The 20112-nt window shown below is 45.3% G+C and overlaps 1 protein-coding gene across 1 annotated transcript in view; it reads right to left on the bottom strand.

Moving 5' to 3' along the window:
* The window catches only part of LOC121578517 (testis-expressed protein 264 homolog), a 131555-nt gene that overhangs the window by 81593 nt on the left and 29850 nt on the right, over positions 1 to 20112 (bottom strand). Inside the window, exon 2 of the mRNA XM_041892884.2 lies at positions 77 to 298. Coding sequence (XP_041748818.1) covers positions 77 to 298 — 222 coding nt within the window. The remainder of the gene's footprint in view (positions 1 to 76; positions 299 to 20112) is intronic.

A 20112-nucleotide genomic window follows, 5' to 3' on the forward strand; every position in this document is an offset into this window, starting at 1 on the left:
GCTTTGCCTCATCCTCTCTGGTACCACATAGAGATAAAGAGGACTAGGTAACCTCCTGATGGTGTATGGTACATACCATGATGTAGTTGCGGAGCTCAGGGTAGACTCTGTAGGGTGCCAGCCAGTGGGATAGGGGGGTGGTGGAGGGGAAGGTAGTGGTCACAGCCAGGGACACCTTGGGGAAGGACAGCACATTGAAGCCAAACTTCTCATACAGCTTCTGGAGCTCTTCGTCAGGCTTTTCATCTCCCTCACTCAGTATACTGCCAATGATGTAGCGACACTGGTCATCGGGCACCTGAGAGCGAGGGAGACACACACACACACAGACAGAGAGAGAGAGAGAGAGAGAGAGAGCGGGGGAACACCACGAGGGATACAAAATGAGACCAAAACGTATGTAAAATATTCAGTTCAGTACATATATACTGAGTGAACAAAACATTATGAATACCTTCCTAATATTGAGATGCACCAACTTTTGCCCTCAGAACAGCCTCAATTCCGCAGGGCATGGATGCTGACCTAGGCAGAGTTGCAAAGAAAAAGTCCAGTGTCGGTGTTCTTTTGCCCATCTTAATCTTTTCTTTTTATTGGCCAGTCTGAGATATGGCTTTTTCTTTGCAACTCTGCATGGAAGGTCAGCATCCCGGAGTCGCCTCTTGACTGTTGACGTTGAGACTGGTGGTTTGCGGGTAATATTTAATGAAGCTGCCAGTTGAGGACCTGTGAGGAGCCCGTTTCTCAAACTAGACACTAATATACAGTGGGGAAAAAAAGTATTTAGTCAGCCACCAATTGTGCAAGTTCTCCCACTTAAAAAGATGAGAGAGGCCTGTAATTTTCATCATAGGTACACGTCAACTATGACAGACAAAATGAGAAAAAAAATCCTGAAAATCACATTGTAGGATTTTTTATGAATTTATTTGCAAATTATGGTGGAAAATAAGTATTTGGTCAATAACAAAAGTTTCTCAATACTTCGTTATATACCCTTTGTTGGCAATGACACAGGTCAAACGTTTTCTGTAAGTCTTCACAAGGTTTTCACACACTGTTGCTGGTATTTTGGCCCATTCCTCCATGCAGATCTCCTCTAGAGCAGTGATGTTTTGGGGCTGTCGCTGGGCAACACAGACTTTCAACTCCCCTCCAAAGATTTTCTATGGGGTTGAGATCTGGAGACTGGCTAGGCCACTCCAGGACCTTGAAATGCTTCTTACGAAGCCACTCCTTCGTTGCCCGGGCGGTGTGTTTGGGATCATTGTCATGCTGAAAGACCCAGGCACGTTTCATCTTCAATGCCCTTGCTGATGGAAGGAGGTTTTCACTCAAAATCTCACGATACATGGCCCCATTCATTCTTTCCTTTACACGGATCAGTCGTCCTGGTCCCTTTGCAGAAAGACAGCCCCAAAGCATGATGTTTCCACCCCCATGCTTCACAGTAGGTATGGTGTTCTTTGGATGCAACTCAGCATTCTTTGTCCTCCAAACACGACGAGTTGAGTTTTTACCAAAAGTTATATTTTGGTTTCATCTGACCATATGACATTCTCCCAATCCTCTTCTGGATCATCCAAATGCACTCTAGCAAACTTCAGACGGGCCTGGACATGTACTGGCTTAAGCAGGGGGACACGTCTGGCACTGCAGGATTTGAGTCCCTGGCGGCGTAGTGTGTTACTGATGGTAGGCTTTGTTACTTTGGTCCCAGCTCTCTGCAGGTCATTCACTAGGTCCCCCGTGTGGTTCTGGGATTTTTGCTCACCGTTCTTGTGATCATTTTGACCCCACGGGGTGAGATCTTGCGTGGAGCCCCAGATCGAGGGAGATTATCAGTGGTCTTGTATGTCTTCCATTTCCTAATAATTGCTCCCACAGTTGATTTCTTCAAACCAATCTGCTTACCTATTGCAGATTCAGTCTTCCCAGCCTGGTGCAGGTCTACAATTTTGTTTCTGGTGTCCTTTGACAGCTCTTTGGTCTTGGCCATAGTGGAGTTGGAGTGTGACTGTTTGAGGTTGTGGACAGGTGTCTTTTATACTTATAACAAGTTCAAACAGGTGCCATTAATACAGGTAACGAGTGGAGGACAGAGGAGCCTCTTAAAGAAGAAGTTACAGGTCTGTGAGAGCCAGAAATCTTGCTTGTTTGTAGGTGACCAAATACTTATTTTCCACCAAAATTTGCAAATAAAATCATTAAAAATCCTACAATGTGATTTTCGGAAGAAAAAAAATCTCAATTTGTCTGTCATAGTTGACGTGTACCTATGATGAAAATTACAGGCCTCTCTCATCTTTTTAAGTGGGAGAACTTGCACAATTGGTGGCTGACTAAATACTTTTTTTCCCCACTGTATTTGTCCTCTTGCTCAGTTGTGCACCGGGGCCTCCTACTCCTCTTTCTATTCTGGTTAGAGCCAGTTTGCGCTGTTCTGTGAAGGGAGTAGTACACAGCGTTGTAAGAGATCTTCAGTTTCTTGGCAATTTCTCACATGGAATAGCCTTCATTTCTCAGAACAAGAATAGACTGAAAAGTTTCAGAAGAAAGTTATTTGTTTCTGGCCATTTTGATCCTGTAATCGAACCCACAATTACTGATGCTCCAGATACTCAACTAGTCTCAAGAAGGCCAGTTTAATCAGCACAACAGTTTTCAGCTGTGCTAACATAATTGCAAAAGGGTTTTCTAATGATCAATTAGCCTTTTAAAAATGATAAACTTGGATTAGCAAACACAACGTGCCATTGGAACACAGGACTGATGGTTGCTGATAATGGGCCTCTGTACGCCTATGTAGATATTCCATTAAAAATCATCCATTTCCAGCTACAATAGCTATTTACAACATTAACAATGTCTAGACTTTATTTCTGATCAATTTGATGTTATTTTAAATGGACAATAAATTGTTTTTCTTTCGAAAACAAGGACATTTCTAAGTGACCCCAAACTTTTGAACGGTAGTGTACATAAGCATGATAAAAGGTGTTGGTTGTCAACAGGGCTTGTGTATGAATGGTCCCTGTCAATACTGCCAGGCTATGATAAGACACAGCTACATCCATTTAAATAAAAGGAGAGATTGCCGCTGCCCTCCCATGGCTTCGTCCCACTATCTAACCATCTCTCCCTTCTTCGCTTAGTATTAAAAACCCGACCCTAGGCAACAGTGACTAGGGTCTGGTTTCAATGACTCTTTTGGCAACTTCGATAAGGGGTCCTCTTCAGACAGACACCTCTCCAAACAAATCACAAGGCAGAATGTCACGATTCGAAACCAAAGTTTGCAGGCAAAACGTTTGCAGTGGTTTTAGTGAAGGTAGTTGATGCAAACTAGAAACGTGCGAAATGCACTCATTAAAAATAACCTCTGTGATCTCCATCTTGCTAGCTAGTACTTTATTCAAGCGGATAAGGTAGTGACGTTGGTCCACCACTGAAACCAGACCCTAGTCACTGTTGGCTAGGATCGGGTTTTTGAGACTACTTACCTACCCTCCCTCACTCCCTCCCTAGGCTCATTGATGGGACGCTTGTTACCCACATGTAGCGCTCGCTTGCTAATGATATCATTTAGAGCTCCTGCTATCACTCACAGCCCACACACCCACCAGTGGAGGCTCCTCAGGAGGAGGAAGGGGAGGACCATCCTCCTCAGTGAATTTAATAAAAACATTAGAAATGTTATCCTTTTTAGATAAAACTATACTAAATACATTCACATCACCAAATAATTAATTACAATGAAGGTCTACAGTAGCCTCAGCAGCACTCTCCGGGGTAGCACCATGGTTTAGCGGAGGACATCTAGTTTCCATCCTCCTCTGGGTACATTGACTTCAACAAAACCTAGGAGTCTCATGGTTCTCACCCCCTTCCATAGACTTACACAGTAATTATGAGAACTTCTGGAGGACATCCTCCAACCTATCAGAGCTCTTGCAGCATGAACTGACATGTTGTCCACCCAATCAAAGGATCAGAGAATTAATCTAGTACTGAAAGCATAAGCTAGCGCTAGCTAGCACTGCAGTAAAGAAAATGTGGTGAGTAGTTGACTCAAAGAGAGAAAGACAATAGTTGAACAGTTTTGAACAAATTAATTTCTTCAAAAATCAAGAAGCAAGAGGTATTTTCTTGTATTTTCTTCACTTTCACGGTGACAACAATGTAGGCTGTGTGTAGCAGTTATGGTATGAAGGTTTGGCTTGGAAAGGTTTTTTCGCCTGGTCACAGACAGCTGTTTTGTTGTGCAATGAAGTCCACAAGTGAAGGGATAAGGTGAGAGGAGAGCGCGTAGATGCGAGAAGGAATTATACAAAGAGCAAAGTGATCATGCTGTTGGTATGTTGCTGCTATGAAAGTGAACTGTGTTTGCGGGTGATCAGGGGTGTATTCATTCCGGCGATTCTGTTGAAAAACATTTCTTAAACGGAAGCAAACGGAACAAAACAGGGATAAACATACCTGAATTTGTCCAATAGAAATGTGTTCATTTGCAACTGTAATGATTACACCCTAGATCAGCTAGATGCAGTCAAGAGTGTGCAAGGCGGTATTACATTTACATTTACATAATTTAGCAGACGCTCTTATCCAGAGCGACTTACAAATTTGAACTTTCACTGTCACCTTGATTACTCAAATTTTGCACCTACGTTGTAAACTTTCATTTGTAGGTTGTTGCAACCTCATGATGGGTATAGGGAAATTTAGAGTATCATGTAGTAGCCTAAACCTATTGATGCTACATTGAACTGGGTGAATGGAATATGAATGACAGTCATCCAATATGCTGTAATAGAAATAAGGACATGCTTATATCTTTTTTTTTACTCCTCCCCTTAAACGGCACAGACCGCCACTGACACACACACAAACACACTTGTGAGCACATGCACAGACAACAACACACACGCAGACACACAGTCACAAACACAATCAGCAACACTGCATTTAATCTCTCCTCCATTACAGATAACACACCACAGAGAGACTACAGGCAATTAGGATATTTTGGAGTATCCTTCTCGCTCTCTCGCTCCTCTTCATCTTCTTCTCGCTGTATATATAAAAGTTAGGTTTATGTCTGAGAAATGTAACGCACTACGGGAATTCTGCCAGTCAGTCGGTCCGATGCAGACAGCTGTGATCTCAAAGCCAACCAAAGCTCCTTAAACAGTAGTTCTGAAACACAGAGCTGGCTTCACTGGGCTCTGAGCTAGGCTTCAATCCACAGAAGAGGCTGAGGAGAGTTGACAGTGCCCTTATATTGGCCCAGGCGAACTTCTGGCGCGTTGGTTAATGGGAAGACAGTGGGGCTATCCGCACCGTAATTGGACGGTGTAGTTGTCGAGTTACATCGCCATGCCTCAGAAAAACGAATTCAGCACATCACACGGTGTAAGCTCCATCACATCAACACCACCAAGAACATCAGCAAGAGTTTACACAAACTGCCAGAGGTCCCTCAATTATCCCTCCAGTCAACTTTAACAGTCATTGTTTATCCTACCCCCATGCTTTAGAATGCTCATTATTTCCTAATGCTCTCACAAATGGTGCCATTCTCCTTTTCTCTCCACCCCAATTCCTCTCTAAGCCAGGTCTCCTGAGACCTGTATGGAAGAAAAGTAATTTTGAAAGCAATTCTTTGCTTGGAGGTGCGAGGGCCTTTTCTGACAGATGAGGGCTCTCCAACAATAAAAAGGTAGGGCTGGCAGAGGTAATTCATTATTAGCAGACATGTAATGAGGATTTACACGCTCATCTTCTCCGATCCTGGGCCCTCTGCTGCTCTTTCCTCCCGGGTATCACTTCTAGGAATTAATTATTCTCAATATTGGCCCGTCTTCCAATCGCTCAAGCATTAGTGCTTTAGGGAGGACATTGCAAGGGGCACACACATACTTGTTTTTCAGCTAGGAGGAGAGAAGCCTAACCTCTGTATTACAATCCAAGAAGAGAAGAGATGATGGAGCCCCATGCACTCTGCCTAGCCAAGGATCACACTCATGACAATTTAACAGCCAGGCAGGCCTACAATCAAAATATTAGTCTGGATTGGCAATGTGGCGTGGGATCATTTAGTCTCCTGATGAATCCTTTAGAATGGTTAACAGGCCGCATCAGGAATCGATCATCAGCTCACTGTCTATGGGTAGCCTACATGATGTCCACTCAACACCATTGCTTGGGCCTGTTTCCCAGACCCAGATTAAGCCTAGTCCTGGACTAAAAATCACAATGGAGATTCTTCATTTAGAAAGATTGTTAATCCAGGACTAAGCTTAACTCTGGCTATGGGAAACCGGCCCCTCTTGACTGATGCCGGAGAAGCACAAAAGGGAAGGTATACACAGTTTCTCTCAGCCTAACACACAGTAGGGTGGGTTTCTCTCCTCTCCGGTTTCTGGTGGCAGGGTTCACCACTCACCCGTCCAGTCACAGCATGTGGGACACTGTTAGTGTCCTCATTCTAGGTTGATGTAGCACTGCTGGTTTCAAACTACAGCAATGCCCTCTCTCAAGTTAATCTTTCTTGGCTAGTTTGTGTAGTCCAACATATGTAAAAGTGCAGCAGAAACAGGATGACGCGGGACATCATATTCAGAGTAGAGTATAAAACACTGCTTGTTCGCTCATATATTTTGAAAGTTGCTGCCCCCTTAAATATTGTGTGATCAGGCTCCAGTGCGTGCAGTACAGTGCAGTATGTGTGTTGACTGACTGTTCTGATGGGATGGATGGAGCTAAGAGGCTGTGGGATTGTGAACCAATGCTGCACTGCACTACAGTTGATAGACCGTTAACAGTGAGGAGAGGAGATTGAGAGAACAGGAAGGACACAGTCAGTCAAAAAGAGAGCACCAGACATCAAGTTCTTCTCCCCACCATTTTGTGTGTGATGAGATGAGAGACGGCCTGTCGGTTGCAATTGTTGTTAAGGCGGCTGATTGGAAGCCATTACCCCCCTTATAGGCCCACGACACAGCCAATAGATTCCCAGGCCGACTGAAATTGAAACTAATAGGGGTTCACAGTGGAAAGACTTCTGATATCTTATGACGTTGGGCTGTTTCAGGCCGAATTAAAGGGGCAGCAAATAAAGTATGCAAATAAAAGTAGTTAGGAAAACAGCTGGCTAAACATTGAGGCCGTCAATTTATTACAGTGCATTCGGAAAGTATTCAGACCCCTTTACTTTTTTTCACCTCATCAATCTCATCAATTTGCAAAACATTTTAAACCTGTTTTCACTTTTTCATCATGGGGTATTGTCTATACCCCATAATGACAAAGGGAAAACAGGTTAAAATGTTTTGCAAATGTATATATATATATATATATTTTAAAAAAGAGGCCTCCTGAGTGGTCTAAGGCACTGCATCACAGTGCTTGAGGCGTCACTAAAGACCCGGGTTCGATCCCAGGCTATGTCACAACCGGCCACGACCGGGAATCCCATAGGGCGGCCCACAATTTGCCCAGCATCGTCCGGGTTAGGGGAGGGTTTGGCCGGGGGAGCTAAACTAGGCTCATCGTGCTCTAGCGACTCCTTGTTGCGGGCCGGGTGCCTGCAGGCTGACTTCGGTCGTCAGTGTTTCCTCCGACACATTCGTGCAACTGGCTTCTGGGTTAAGGTATTTTATAGGGCCCTATTTGCCAACTGGACATGTAGTCTTCCAGGCAGGAATCAGAGTGTGTGAAGATGTACATTGCACTCAAAGTATTCAGACCCCTTCACTTTTTCCACATTTTGTTACGTTACAGCCTTATTCAAAAAATTCCCTCATCAATCTCATCAATTTGACATAGACCACTGCGCCACTCAGGAGGCCTCTGTTCTTTATTGTTAATACATTTGCAAAATATTTTAAACCTGTTTTCACTTTGTCATTATGGGGTATTGTCTAAGGGTGTTAAGAGGCGCAGTTTGGCAGGTCATGTTTCGAAGGACGCATGATTCGACCTTCGCCTCTCCCAAGCCCGTTGGGGAGTTGCAGTGATGAGACAAGATCAAAATTGTGGAGAAAAGGGGGAAAGAAGTGTGTAAAAAAATGTTTTTTCTTAAAACAGGAATACCTTATTTACATAAGTATTCAGACCCTTTGCTATGAGACTCGAAATTGAGCTCAGGTGCATCCTGTTTCCATTGATCATCCTTGAGATGTTTCTACAACTTGATTAGATTCCACCTGTGGTAAATTCAATTGATTGGACATGATTTGGAAAGGTACACACCTGTCTATATAAGGTCCCACAGTTGCCAGTGCATGTCAAAGCAAAAACCAAGCCATGAGGTCGAAGGAATTGTCCGTAGAGCTCCGAGACAGGATTGTGTCGAGGCACAGATCTCGGGAAGGATACCAAAACATTTCTGCAACATCAAAGGTCCCCAAGAACACTGTGGCCTCCATCATTCTTAAATGGAAGAAGTTTGAAACCACCAAGACTCTTCCTAGAGCAATCGGGAGGAGAAGGGCCTTGGTCAGGGAGGTGACCAAGAACCCGATGGTCACTCTGACAGAGCTCCAGTTCCTCTGTGGAGATGGGAGAACCTTCCAGAGCTCCGACTGGGAAAAATCTATTTGAACGCTCATCCAACTCGGAATTCCAACTCGGGAACTCTGACCCCTTTCTAGAGCTCCGACTTTCCGAACTGAAGATCAATGACATCATGATTTGATCTCATATTTTTCAGAGTTCCCAGTTGTTTTGAATGTGGCAACACTACCATGAACCATGCATGAATCTGCAGGTAGCTAAAGCTAAGCAAATAGGTTCAATGTTAGCTAGCTAGCTAACATTAAACTATAACCAATGCTCCCATCGGACTGCCGCACAGAATAAATATAAACCCACGCAGACGCACAAGATTGAACATCACTCAACTTTCTAGAGTTTTCCCCTTTAGTTAACACTATCAACGTTTCGCTCTACTGTGGGAATTGTGCTCGAATCAATGCAATATTAGCCACTTTCAATGTAACATACCAAAACAAAAACGAACTATGCAAGACTTAGCATGAAAAACTAACTGAGCAAGAGATTTTGTTGTAGGCAGAGCGCATTGGAGTAGGATTCTATTGCATTGACAGGCACAACACAGGCCCGTACTCTACACAGACTGTTGTGCCATAACCGATCAGAGCTGCAGTAGGCCTATATGCAAATAGCCTTTGCCATATATGGATCTGTGCCATTCACTTTGAACTGGACTGTGTTTACAACATGCGGGGTTGCGAGTAGATGCACTTGTTTTGAGATCAAAGCAAGAGCTGCATGTAGCCACCTGTGCACATTTGTTCATATTCTTTGCTCGTTAGTTAGTTATTAGCCCAGTTATAGGTCATTTCTAGTCAACAATGGGGGAGTGGTTGCTTACTACAATTTATTTTTATTTCACCTTTCTTTAACCAGGTAAGCCAGTTGAGAACAAGTTCTCATTTACAATTGCGACCTGGCCAAGATAAAGCAAAGCAGTGCGGTAAAAACAACAACAACACAGAGTTACATATGGAATAAACAAAACGTACAGTCAATAACACAATAGAAAATCTATATACAGTGTGTGCAAATGTAGTAAGTTATGGAGGTAAGGCAATAAATAGGCCATAGTGCAAAATAATTACAATTATAATTTAGTATTAACACTGGAGTGATAGATGTGCAGAAGATGATGTGCAAATAGAGATACTGGGGTGGAAATGAGCAAAATAAATAACAATGTAAATAACAATATGGGGATGAGGTAGTTGGGTGGGCTAATTACAGAAGGGCTGTGTACAGGTGCAGTGATCGGTAAGCTGCTCTGACAACTGATGCTTAAAGATAGTGAGGGAGATAAGTGTCTCCAGCTTCAGAGATTTTTGCAGTTCGTTCCAGTCATTTGCAGCAGAGAACTGGAAGGAATGGCGACCAAAGGAGGTGTTGGCTTTGGGGATGACCAGTGAGATATACCTGCTGGAACGCATACTACGGGTGGGTGTTGCTATGGTGACCAATGAACTAAGATAAGGCGGGATTTGCCTAGAAGTGATTTATAGATGACCTGGAGCCAGTGGGTTTGGCGACGAATATGCAGTGAGGGCCAGCAAACGAGAGCGTACAGGTCACAGTGGTGGGTAGTATATGGGGCTTTGGTGACAAAACGGATGGCACTGTGATAGACTACATCGAATTTACTGAGTAGAGTGTTGGAAGCTATTTTGTAAATGACATCGCCGAAGTCAAGGATCGGTAGGATGGTCAGTTTTACGAGGGCATGTTTAGCAGCATGAGTGAAGGAGGCTTTGTTGCGAAATAGGAAGCCGATTCTAGATTTAACTTTGGATTGGAGATGCTTAATGTGAGTCTGGAAGGAGAGTTTACGGTCTATCCAGACACCTAGGTATTTGTAGTTGTCCACATATTCTAAGTCAGACCCGCCGAGAGTAGTGATTCTAGTCGTGCAGGCGGGTGCAAGCAGCGTTCGATTGAAGAGCATGCATTTAGTTTTACTAGCGTTTAAGAGCAGTTGGAGGCCACGGAAGGAGTGTTGTATGGCATTGAAGCTCGTTTGGAGATTTGTTAACACAGTGTCCAATGAAGGGCCAGATATATACAAAATGGTGTCGTCTGCGTAGAGGTGGATCTGACAGTCACCAGCAGCAAGATCGACATCATTGATATACACAGAGAATAGAGTCGGCCCGAGAATTGAACCCTGTGGCACCCCCATAGAGACTGCCAGAGGTCCAGACAACAAGCCCTCCGATTTGACACATTGAACTCTATCTGAGAAGTAGTTGGTGAACAAGGCGAGGCAGTCATTTGAGATACCAAGGCTATTTAGTCTGCCAATAAGAATGCAGTGATTGACAGAGTCAAAAGCCTTGGCCAGGTCAATGAAGACAGCTGCACAGTACTGTCTTTTATCGATTGCGGTTATTATATCGTTTAGGACCTTGAGCGTGGCTGAGGTACACCCATGACCTGCTCGGAAACCAGATTGCATAGCGGAAAAGGTACGGTGGGATTCGAAATGGTCGGTGATCTGTTTGTTAACTTGGCTTTCAAATACTTTCGAAAGGCAGGGCAGGATGGATATAGGTCTGTAACAGTTTGGATCTAGTGTCACCCCCTTTGATGAGGGGGATGACCGCGGCAGCTTTCCAATCTCTGGGGATCTCAGACGATACGAAAGAGAGGTTGAACAGGCTGGTAATAGGGGTTGCGACAAAATGTGTGCATTTGTAGTCATTTTTGAAAAGCGTGTCAGGTAAAGAGCTTTGTTTATGTCTTAAAGGGGTAGCATTGTATTTTGAGACAGTCTTGAATAAGCTAAGTAGCCAATAGGCAGAGCGTTGCATCATTTGTCTGATTCTCTGTAATAATGGTTTGGGAATAATAATGCATTTTATTTTGTAAAGTGGTTTCTTGAATCAAACAACACAACAACATTTTCAGTCACCTCCTTGTATGAAGGACAAGTGGATAAACAGGTTATTAATGTCAAGCCCTGCATGTTTTTTTCAAAACTCTCATGGAATGTAGGCCTTCTTTGAGCACCACACATTTGCTGCTACTGTAGGCTGAATGATAGAACAGCTATTTCCATGTTCAAATGTTATGGGATGCATTTTTCTCCATTGTTTTTGAGTGGTAGGCCACTCTGGTAGGTTTACATTATGATCAAATAGTCACAGCAGCCTACTTGGCCACTGTTAAAAAACTGTAACTTAAGGGGCCTCCAGAGTGGCGCAGCGGTCTAAGGCAGTGCATCGCAGTGCTAGAGGCGTCACTACAGACCCGGGTTCGATCCCGGGCTGTATCACAAACGGCCGTGATCAGAAATCCCATAGGGCGGCACACAATTGGCCCAGTGTCGTCCGGGTTAGGGGAAGGTTTGGCCGGGGGGGCTTTTGATGGCGCCGGAGAAGATGGCTGCCGTTTTACAGCCCTTTTTGGCATTATTTGTAATTTATTCTGTACATAATGTTTCTGCCACCGTCTGTTATGACCAAAAAGAGCTTCTGGATATCAGGACAGCGATTACTCACCTCGTATTGGACGAAGATTTTTTCTTCAACAAGTCGGACGCGAAGGATATCCTACAGACACCCGACAAGGCCCAAATCCCCGTCATTCACATGAGAAAGAGACGGAGATATCGTGGACATAGGTCGGGGTGCCTTGTAAGGATCCGACGGCGAGTGAATAAACTGCCTCTTCCATCAATGCTATTAGCCAATGTTCAATCATTTGAAAATAAGGTAGACAACCTAAGATTACGGTTATCCTACCAACGGGACATTAAAAACTGTAATATCTTCTGTTTCACCGAGTCGTGGCTGAACGACGACATTGATAACATACAGCTGGCGGGATATACGCTACATCGTCAGGATAGAACGGCTGACTCCGGTAAGACAAGGGGTGGCGTTCTGTGTATATTTGTAAACAACAGCTGGTGCAAAAAATCTAATCCTAAGGAAGTCTCAAGGTTTTGCTCGCCTGAGGTAGAGTATCTCATGATAAGCTGTATACCACACTATTTACCAAGAGAGTTTTCTTCTATATTTTTCGTAGCTGTCTATATACCACCACAAACCAATGTTGGCACTAAGACTGCACTCAATGAGCTGTATAAGGCCATAAGTAAAAAGGAAAACGCTCATCCAGAGGCAGCGCTCCTAGTGGCCGGGGACTTTAATGCAGGGAAACTTAAATCCGTTCTACCTCATTTCTACCAGCATGTTAAATGTGCAACCAGAGGAAAAAAAACTCTAGACCACCTTTACTCCACACACAGAGACGCATACAAAGCTCTCCCTCACCCTCCATTTGGCAAATCTGACCATAACTCTATCCTCCTGATTCCTGCTTATAAGCAAAAACTAAAGCAGGAAGCACCTGTGACTCGGTTAATAAAAAACTGGTCAGATGACGCAGATGCTAAGCTACAGGACTGTTTTGCTAGCACAGACTGGAATATGTTCCGGGATTCTTCAGATAGCATTGAGGAGTACGCCACATCAGTCACATCGGTGATCCAAGATGGCGTAGCAGTGCGGTCGTGATCTTTGTTGTGTGTCCGTGTAAATAGCCTGTTTTTTGTATTTTTCGTACATATTTCCCTATCACACTTTTCATCCTTCTACTAAATATACTTTCCTGCAACCCACCTCACTCAATGTGGAACGGATTCTATTATTTACTCACCTTTATCTAGAATCTTCAGTTGAAACTAGCTAGCCAGCTAACTAGCTACTTGCTATTAGCCACCGTTAGCGGTTTTCACCCAGAACATCGGATTTTCTGCCGGAATAACTGAACCACTGGACCCTAACACCGGATCGCAACTAGCTAGCCGCAACCGAATGGATGTTGCTGTAGGCTAATCACCACTGCCCCCGAAGCAAGCACCAGTTAGCCTTGAGCTAGCCTCGAGCCAGGCCCATATCCCGGCTATCTACCTCTTTGTCTACCGGACGGGAGTAGCCAGCTAACTAGCTACTTGCTATTAGCCACCGTTAGCGGTTTTTCACCATTGTCCGTGGCCTGCACTACCTACCAGCCAGCTCTAGCCTGGACTATTATCGGCCAGTCTGCACAGCGCGTTATCGACCCTGAACATATCGGATTTTCTGCCAGAATCACTAAATCACTGGACCTTTAACACCGTATCATCGCAACTAGCTAGCTGCAACCAAATGGATGTTGTTGTTGGCTAATCAGCCTTGAGCTAGCCTCGAGTCAGGCACATCTCCCGGCTATCTACCTCTCTGTCAACCGGATAGGACCTCCTAGAGTCGACACGGAGCCCCGCCGATCCATCACGACTGGTCTACCGACGTAATCGTCTGTGGTTTCAACAGGCTTCCCGTTGCGACGACCATGAAAATCCATCTGCTAGCCCCGGCACGCTAGCACACGCAAACAACAGCCGTGCTTCTTGCTCGCTGTGCTGTAGCACCAATTCAAACTGCTCTCGGACTCACATATTGCTGTTCACTGGACCTTATTGATCACTCAGCTGCACAGCTGATGCCTGCTGGACTGTTCCTTTACACGGTACCCTGTCCTGTTTATCTGTTTAGCCTCAGCCCAAACTTTCATCGCCATTACCAGTGTTGTCTTAGCTCTCTCTAATAACACCTGTGATTGCTTTATGCCTCTCTCCCATGTCAATATGCCTTGCCTATTGCTGTTCCAGTTAGTTCTTATTATACAATTTCAATATAGAACCCCAAGTCATTCTCAAACTGCCTCAAATAGCTCCTTTGTTCCACCCCCAATACATGCCGAGACCGGCTCAAATCGGTGCCTCTAGTGATGCTCTCTTTCATTGTCACCCAAGGCTTAGGTTTACCTCCACTGTACTCATATCCTTCCATATCCTTGTCTGTACATAATGCCCTGAATCTATTCTACAACGCCCGGAAATCTGCCCCCTTTATTCTCTGTACCCAACGCACTAGAAGACCAGTTCTTAAAGCCTTTAGCCGTATCCTTATTCAAGTCCTCCTCTGTTCCTCTGGTGATGTAGAGGGTAACCCAGGCCCTGCAACCCCCAGTATCACTCCTACTCCCCAGGAGCTATCATTTGTTGACTTCTGTAACCGTAAAAGCCTTGGTTTTCTGCACGTTAACATCAGAAGCCTCCTTCCTAAGTTTGAGTTATTCACTGCGTTAGCACACTCAGCCAACCCTGATGTTCTAGCAGTGTCTGAATCCTGGCTTAGGAAGGCCACCAAAAATGCAGAAATGTCCATCCCCAACTACAACATTTTCCGTCTAGTAGAGTTGCAATCTACTGTAGAGATAGCCTGCAGAGCTCTATCATACTATCCAGGTCTGTGCCCAAACAGTTTGAGCTCCTACTTCTAAAAATCCACCTTTCCAGAAATAAGTCTCTCACTCTTGCCACTTGCTACAGACCCCCCTCAGCCCCCAGCTGTGCCCTGGACACCATATGTGAATTGATTGGCCCCCATCTATCCTCAGAGTTCGTACTGCTTGGTGACATAAATTGGGATATGCTTAACACCCCGGCCATCCTACAATCCAAACTAGATGCCCTCAATCTCACACAAATTATCAAGGAACCTACCAGGTACAACCCTAAATCCGTAAACATGGGCACCCTCATAGATATCATCCTGACTAACTTACCCTCTAAATACACCTCCGCTGTCTTCAACCAGGATCTCAGCGGTCACTGCCTCATTGCCTGTGTCCGTAACGGGTCCGCGGTCAAACGACCACCCCTCATCACTGTCAAACGCTCCCTAAAAACACTTTAGCGAGCAGGCCTTCCTAATTGACCTGGCCCAGGTATCCTGGATGGATATCGATCTCATTCCGTCAGTAGAGGATGCCTGGTTGTTCTTTAAATAAGCATGCCCCATTCAAAAAATTCAGAACTAAGAACAGATATAGCCCCTGGTTCTCCTCAGACTTGACTGCCCTTGACCAGCACAAAAACATCCTGTGGCGTACTGCATTAGCATCGAATAGCCCCCGTGATATGCAACTTTTCAGGAAAGTTAGGAACCAATATACACAATCAGTTAGGAAAGCAAAGGCTAGCTTTTTCAAACAGAAATTAGCATCCTGTAGCACTAACTCCAAAATGTTTTGGGACACTGTAAAGTCCATGGAGAATAAGAGCACCTCCTCCCAGCTGCCCACTGCACTGAGGCTAGGAAACACTATCACCACCGATAAATCTACAATAATCGAGAATTTCAACAAGCATTTTGCTACGGCTGGCCATGCTTTCCACCTGGCTACCACTACCCCGGCCAACAGCTCTGTACCCTCCGCTGCAACTTGCCAATGCCCGCCCCCCCCCGCTTCTCCTTCACACAAATTCAGACAGCTGATGTTCTGAAAGAGCTGCAAAAATCTGGACCCCTATAAATCATCTGGGCAAGACAATCTGGACCCTTTCTTTCTAAAAAATAGCAGCCGAAATTGTCGCAACCCCTATTACTAGCCTGTTCAACCTCTCTTTCGTAACGTCTGAGATCCCCAGAGATTGGAAAGCTGCCGCGGTCATCCCCCTCTTCAAAGGGGGTGACACTCTAGATCCAAACTGTTACAGACCTATATCCATCCTGCCCTGCCTTTCGAAAGTTTTTGAAAGCCAAGTTAACAAACAGATCACCGACCATTTCGAATCCCACCGCACCTTCTCCGCTATGCAATCCGGTTTCCGAGCTGGTCAAGGGTGCACCTCAGCCACGCTCAAGGTCCTAAACTATATTATAACCACGATCGATAATAGACAGTATTGTGCAGCCGTCTTCATCAACCTGGCCAAGGCTTTCGACTCTGTCAACCACCGCATTCTTATTGGCAGACTAAATAGCCTTGGTTTCTCAAATGACTGCCTCGCCTGGTTCACCAACTACTTCTCAGATAGAGTTCAATGTGTCAAATCGGAGGGCCTGTTGTCTGGACCTATGGCAGTCTCTATGGGGGTGCCACAGGGTTCAATTCTTGGGCCGACTCATTTCTCTGTGTATATCAATGATGTCGCTCTTGCTGCTGGTGACTATCAGATCCACCTCTACGCAGACGACACCATTTTGTATACATCTGGCCCTTCTTTGGACACTGTGTTAACAAACCTCCAAACGAGCTTCAATGCCATACAACACTCCTTCCGTAGCCTCCAACTGCTCTTAAACACTAGTAAAACTAAATGCATGCTCTTCAATTGAACGCTGCTGGCACCCGCCCACCCGACTAGAATCACTACTCTCGACGGGTCTGACCTAGAGTATGTGGACAACTACAAATGCCTAGGTGTCTGGTTAGACTGTAAACTCTCCTTCCAGACTCACATTAAGCATCTCCAATCCAAATCAATTAAATCTAGAATCGGCTTCCTATTTCGCAAACAAAGCCTCCTTTACTCATGCTGCCAAACATGCCCTCGTAAAACTGACTATCCTACCGATCCATGACTTCGGTGATGTCATTTACAAAATAGCCTCCAACACTCTACTCAGCAAATTGGATGTAGTCTATCACAGTGCCATCCGTTTTGTCACCAAAGCCCCATATACTACCCACCACTGTGACCTGTACGCTCTTGTTAGCTGGTCCTCACTACATATTCGTCGCCAAACCCACTGGCTCCAGGCCATCTATAAATCACTGCTAGGCAAATCTCAGCCTTATCTTAGCTCATTGGTCACCATAGTAACACCCACCCGTAGTATGCGCTCCAGCAGGTATATCTCACTGGTCATCCCCAAAGCCAACACCTCCTTTGGCCGCCATTCATTCCAGTTCTCTGCTGCCAATGACTGGAACGAACTGCAAAAATCTCTGAAGCTGGAGACTTATCTCCCTCACTAACTTTAAGCATCAGTTGTCAGAGCACCTTACCGATCCCTGCACCTGTACACAGCCCTTCTGAAATTAGCCCACTCAACTACCTCATCCCCATATTGTTATTTATTTTGCTCATTTGCACCCCAGTATCTCTATTTGCACATAATCTCTTGCACATCTATCATTCCAGTGTTAATACTAATTGTAATTATTTTGCACTATGGCCTATTTATTGCCTTACCTCCATAACTTGCTACATTTGCACACACTGTATATATATTTTCTGTGGTATTTTTGACTTTATGTTTTGTTTTACCCCATATGTAACTCTGTGTTGTTGTTTTTATCGCACTGCTTTGCTTAATCTTGGCCAGGTCGCAGTTGTAAATGAGAACTTGTTCTCAACTGGCTTACCTGGTTAAATAAAGGTGAAATAAAATTTAAAATAAGTCACTGGCTTCATCAATAAGTGCATCGATGACGTCGTCCCCAAAGTGACTGTACGTACATACCCCAACCAGAAGCCATGGATTACAGGCAACATCCGCACGGAGCTAAAGGCTAGAGCTGCCGCTTTCAAGGAGCGGGACTCTAACCCGGACGCTTATAAGAAATCCCGCTATGCCCTATGAACCATCAAACAGGCAAAGAGTCAATACAGGACTAAGATTGAATCGTACTACACCGGCTCTGGCGCTCGTCGGATGTGGCAGGGCTTGAAAACTATTACAGACTACAAAGGGAAGCACAGCCGCGAGCTGCCCAGTGACACAAGCCTACCAGACGAGCTAAATCACTTCTATGCTCGCTTTGAGGCAAGCAACACTGAAGCATGCATGAGAGCACCAGCTGTTCCGGATGACTATGTGATCAGGTTCTCCGTAGCAGATGTAAGTAAGACTTTTAAGCAGGTCAACATTCACAAGGCTGCAGGGCCAGACGGATTACCAGGACGTGTACTCCGAGCATGTGCTGACCAACTGGCAAGTGTCTTCACTGACATTTTCAACATGTCCCTGACTGAGTCTGTAATACCAACATGTTTCAAGCAGACCACCATAGTCCTTGTGCCCAAGGACACTAAGATAACCTGCCTAAATGACTACCGACCCATAGCACTCACGTCTGTAGCCATGAAGTGCTTTGAAAGGCTGGTCATGGCTCACATCAACACCATTATCCCAGAAACTCTAGACCCACTCCAATTTGCATACTGCCCCAACAGATCCATAGATGATGCAATCTCTATTGCACTCCACACTGCCCTTTCCCACCTGGACAAGAGGAACACCTACGTGAGAATGCTATTCATTGACTACAGCTCAGCGTTCAAAGCTCAACACTAAGCTAAGGATCCTAGGACTAAACACCTCTCTCTGCAACTGTATCCTGGACTTCCTGACGGGCCGCCCCCAGGTGGTAAGGGTAGGTAACAACTCATCTGCCACGCTGATCCTCAAGACGGGGGCCCCTCAGGGGTGCGTGCTCAGTCCCCTCCTGTACTCCCTGTTCACCCATGACTGCATGGCCAGGCACGACTCCAACACCATCATTAAGTTTGCCGACGACACAACAGTGGTAGGCCTGATCACCGACAAGACAGCCTATAGGGAGGAGGTCAGAGAGCTGGCCGTGTGGTGCCAGGATAACAACCTCTCCCTCAACGTGATCAAGACAAAGGAGATGATTGTGGACTACAGGAAAAGAAAGAGGACTGAGCACGCCCCCATTCTCATCGACGGGGCTGTAGTGGAACAGGTTGAGAGCTTCAAGTTCCTTGGTGTCCACATCACCAACAAACTATCATGGTCCAAACACACCAAGACAGTCGTGAAGAGGGCACGACAAAGCCTATTCCCCCTCAGGAGACTGAAAAGATTTGGCATGGGTCCTCAAATCCTCAAAAAGTTATACAGCTGCACCATCGAGAGCATCCTGACTGGTTGCATCACTGCCTGGTATGGCAACTGCTCGGCCTCCGACCGCAAGGGACTACAGAGGGTAGTGCATACGGCCCAGTACATCACTGGGGCAAAGCTTCCTGCCATCCAGGACCTCTATACCAGGCGGTGTCAGAGGAAGGCCCTCAAAATTGTCAAAGACTCCAGCCACCCTAGTTATAGACTGTTCTCTCTGCTACCGCACGGCAAGCGGTACCGGAGAGCCAAGTCTAGGTCCAAAAGGCTTCTCAACAGCTTCTACCCCCAAGCCATAAGACTGCTGAACATCTAATCATGGCTACCCAGACAATTTGCACTGCCCCCCCATCCCATCCCCCTTTTTTACTCTGCTGCTACTCTGTTTATTATTTATGCATAGTCACTTTAATAACTCTAACTACATGTACATATTACCTCAATTACCTCGACTAGCCTGTGCCCCCGCACATTGACTCTGCACCTGTACCCCCCTGTATATTTCCTCCCTACTGTTATTTTATTTTACTGCTGCTCTTTAGTTATTTGCTTTTATTTGTTTTACTTTGCATTGTTGGTTAAGGGCTTGTAAGTAAGCATTTCACTGTAATGTCTACACCTGTTGTATTCGGCGCATGTGGCGAATAACATTTGATTTGATTTGATTTACTTGGCTAATCGATCTCTAGCGCCTCCTTGTGGCGGGCCGGGAGCCTACATGGCCTTGGTCGTCAGTTGAACAGTGTTTCCTCTGACACATTGGTGCGGCTGGCTTCCGGGTTAAGTGGACGGATGTTAAGAAGCGTTTTGGCGGGTCATGTTTCGAGGGTTGCATGACTCGACCTTCACC

Source organism: Coregonus clupeaformis, chromosome 12 (genome assembly GCF_020615455.1).
Source record: "Coregonus clupeaformis isolate EN_2021a chromosome 12, ASM2061545v1, whole genome shotgun sequence".
NCBI lineage: Eukaryota > Metazoa > Chordata > Actinopteri > Salmoniformes > Salmonidae > Coregonus > Coregonus clupeaformis.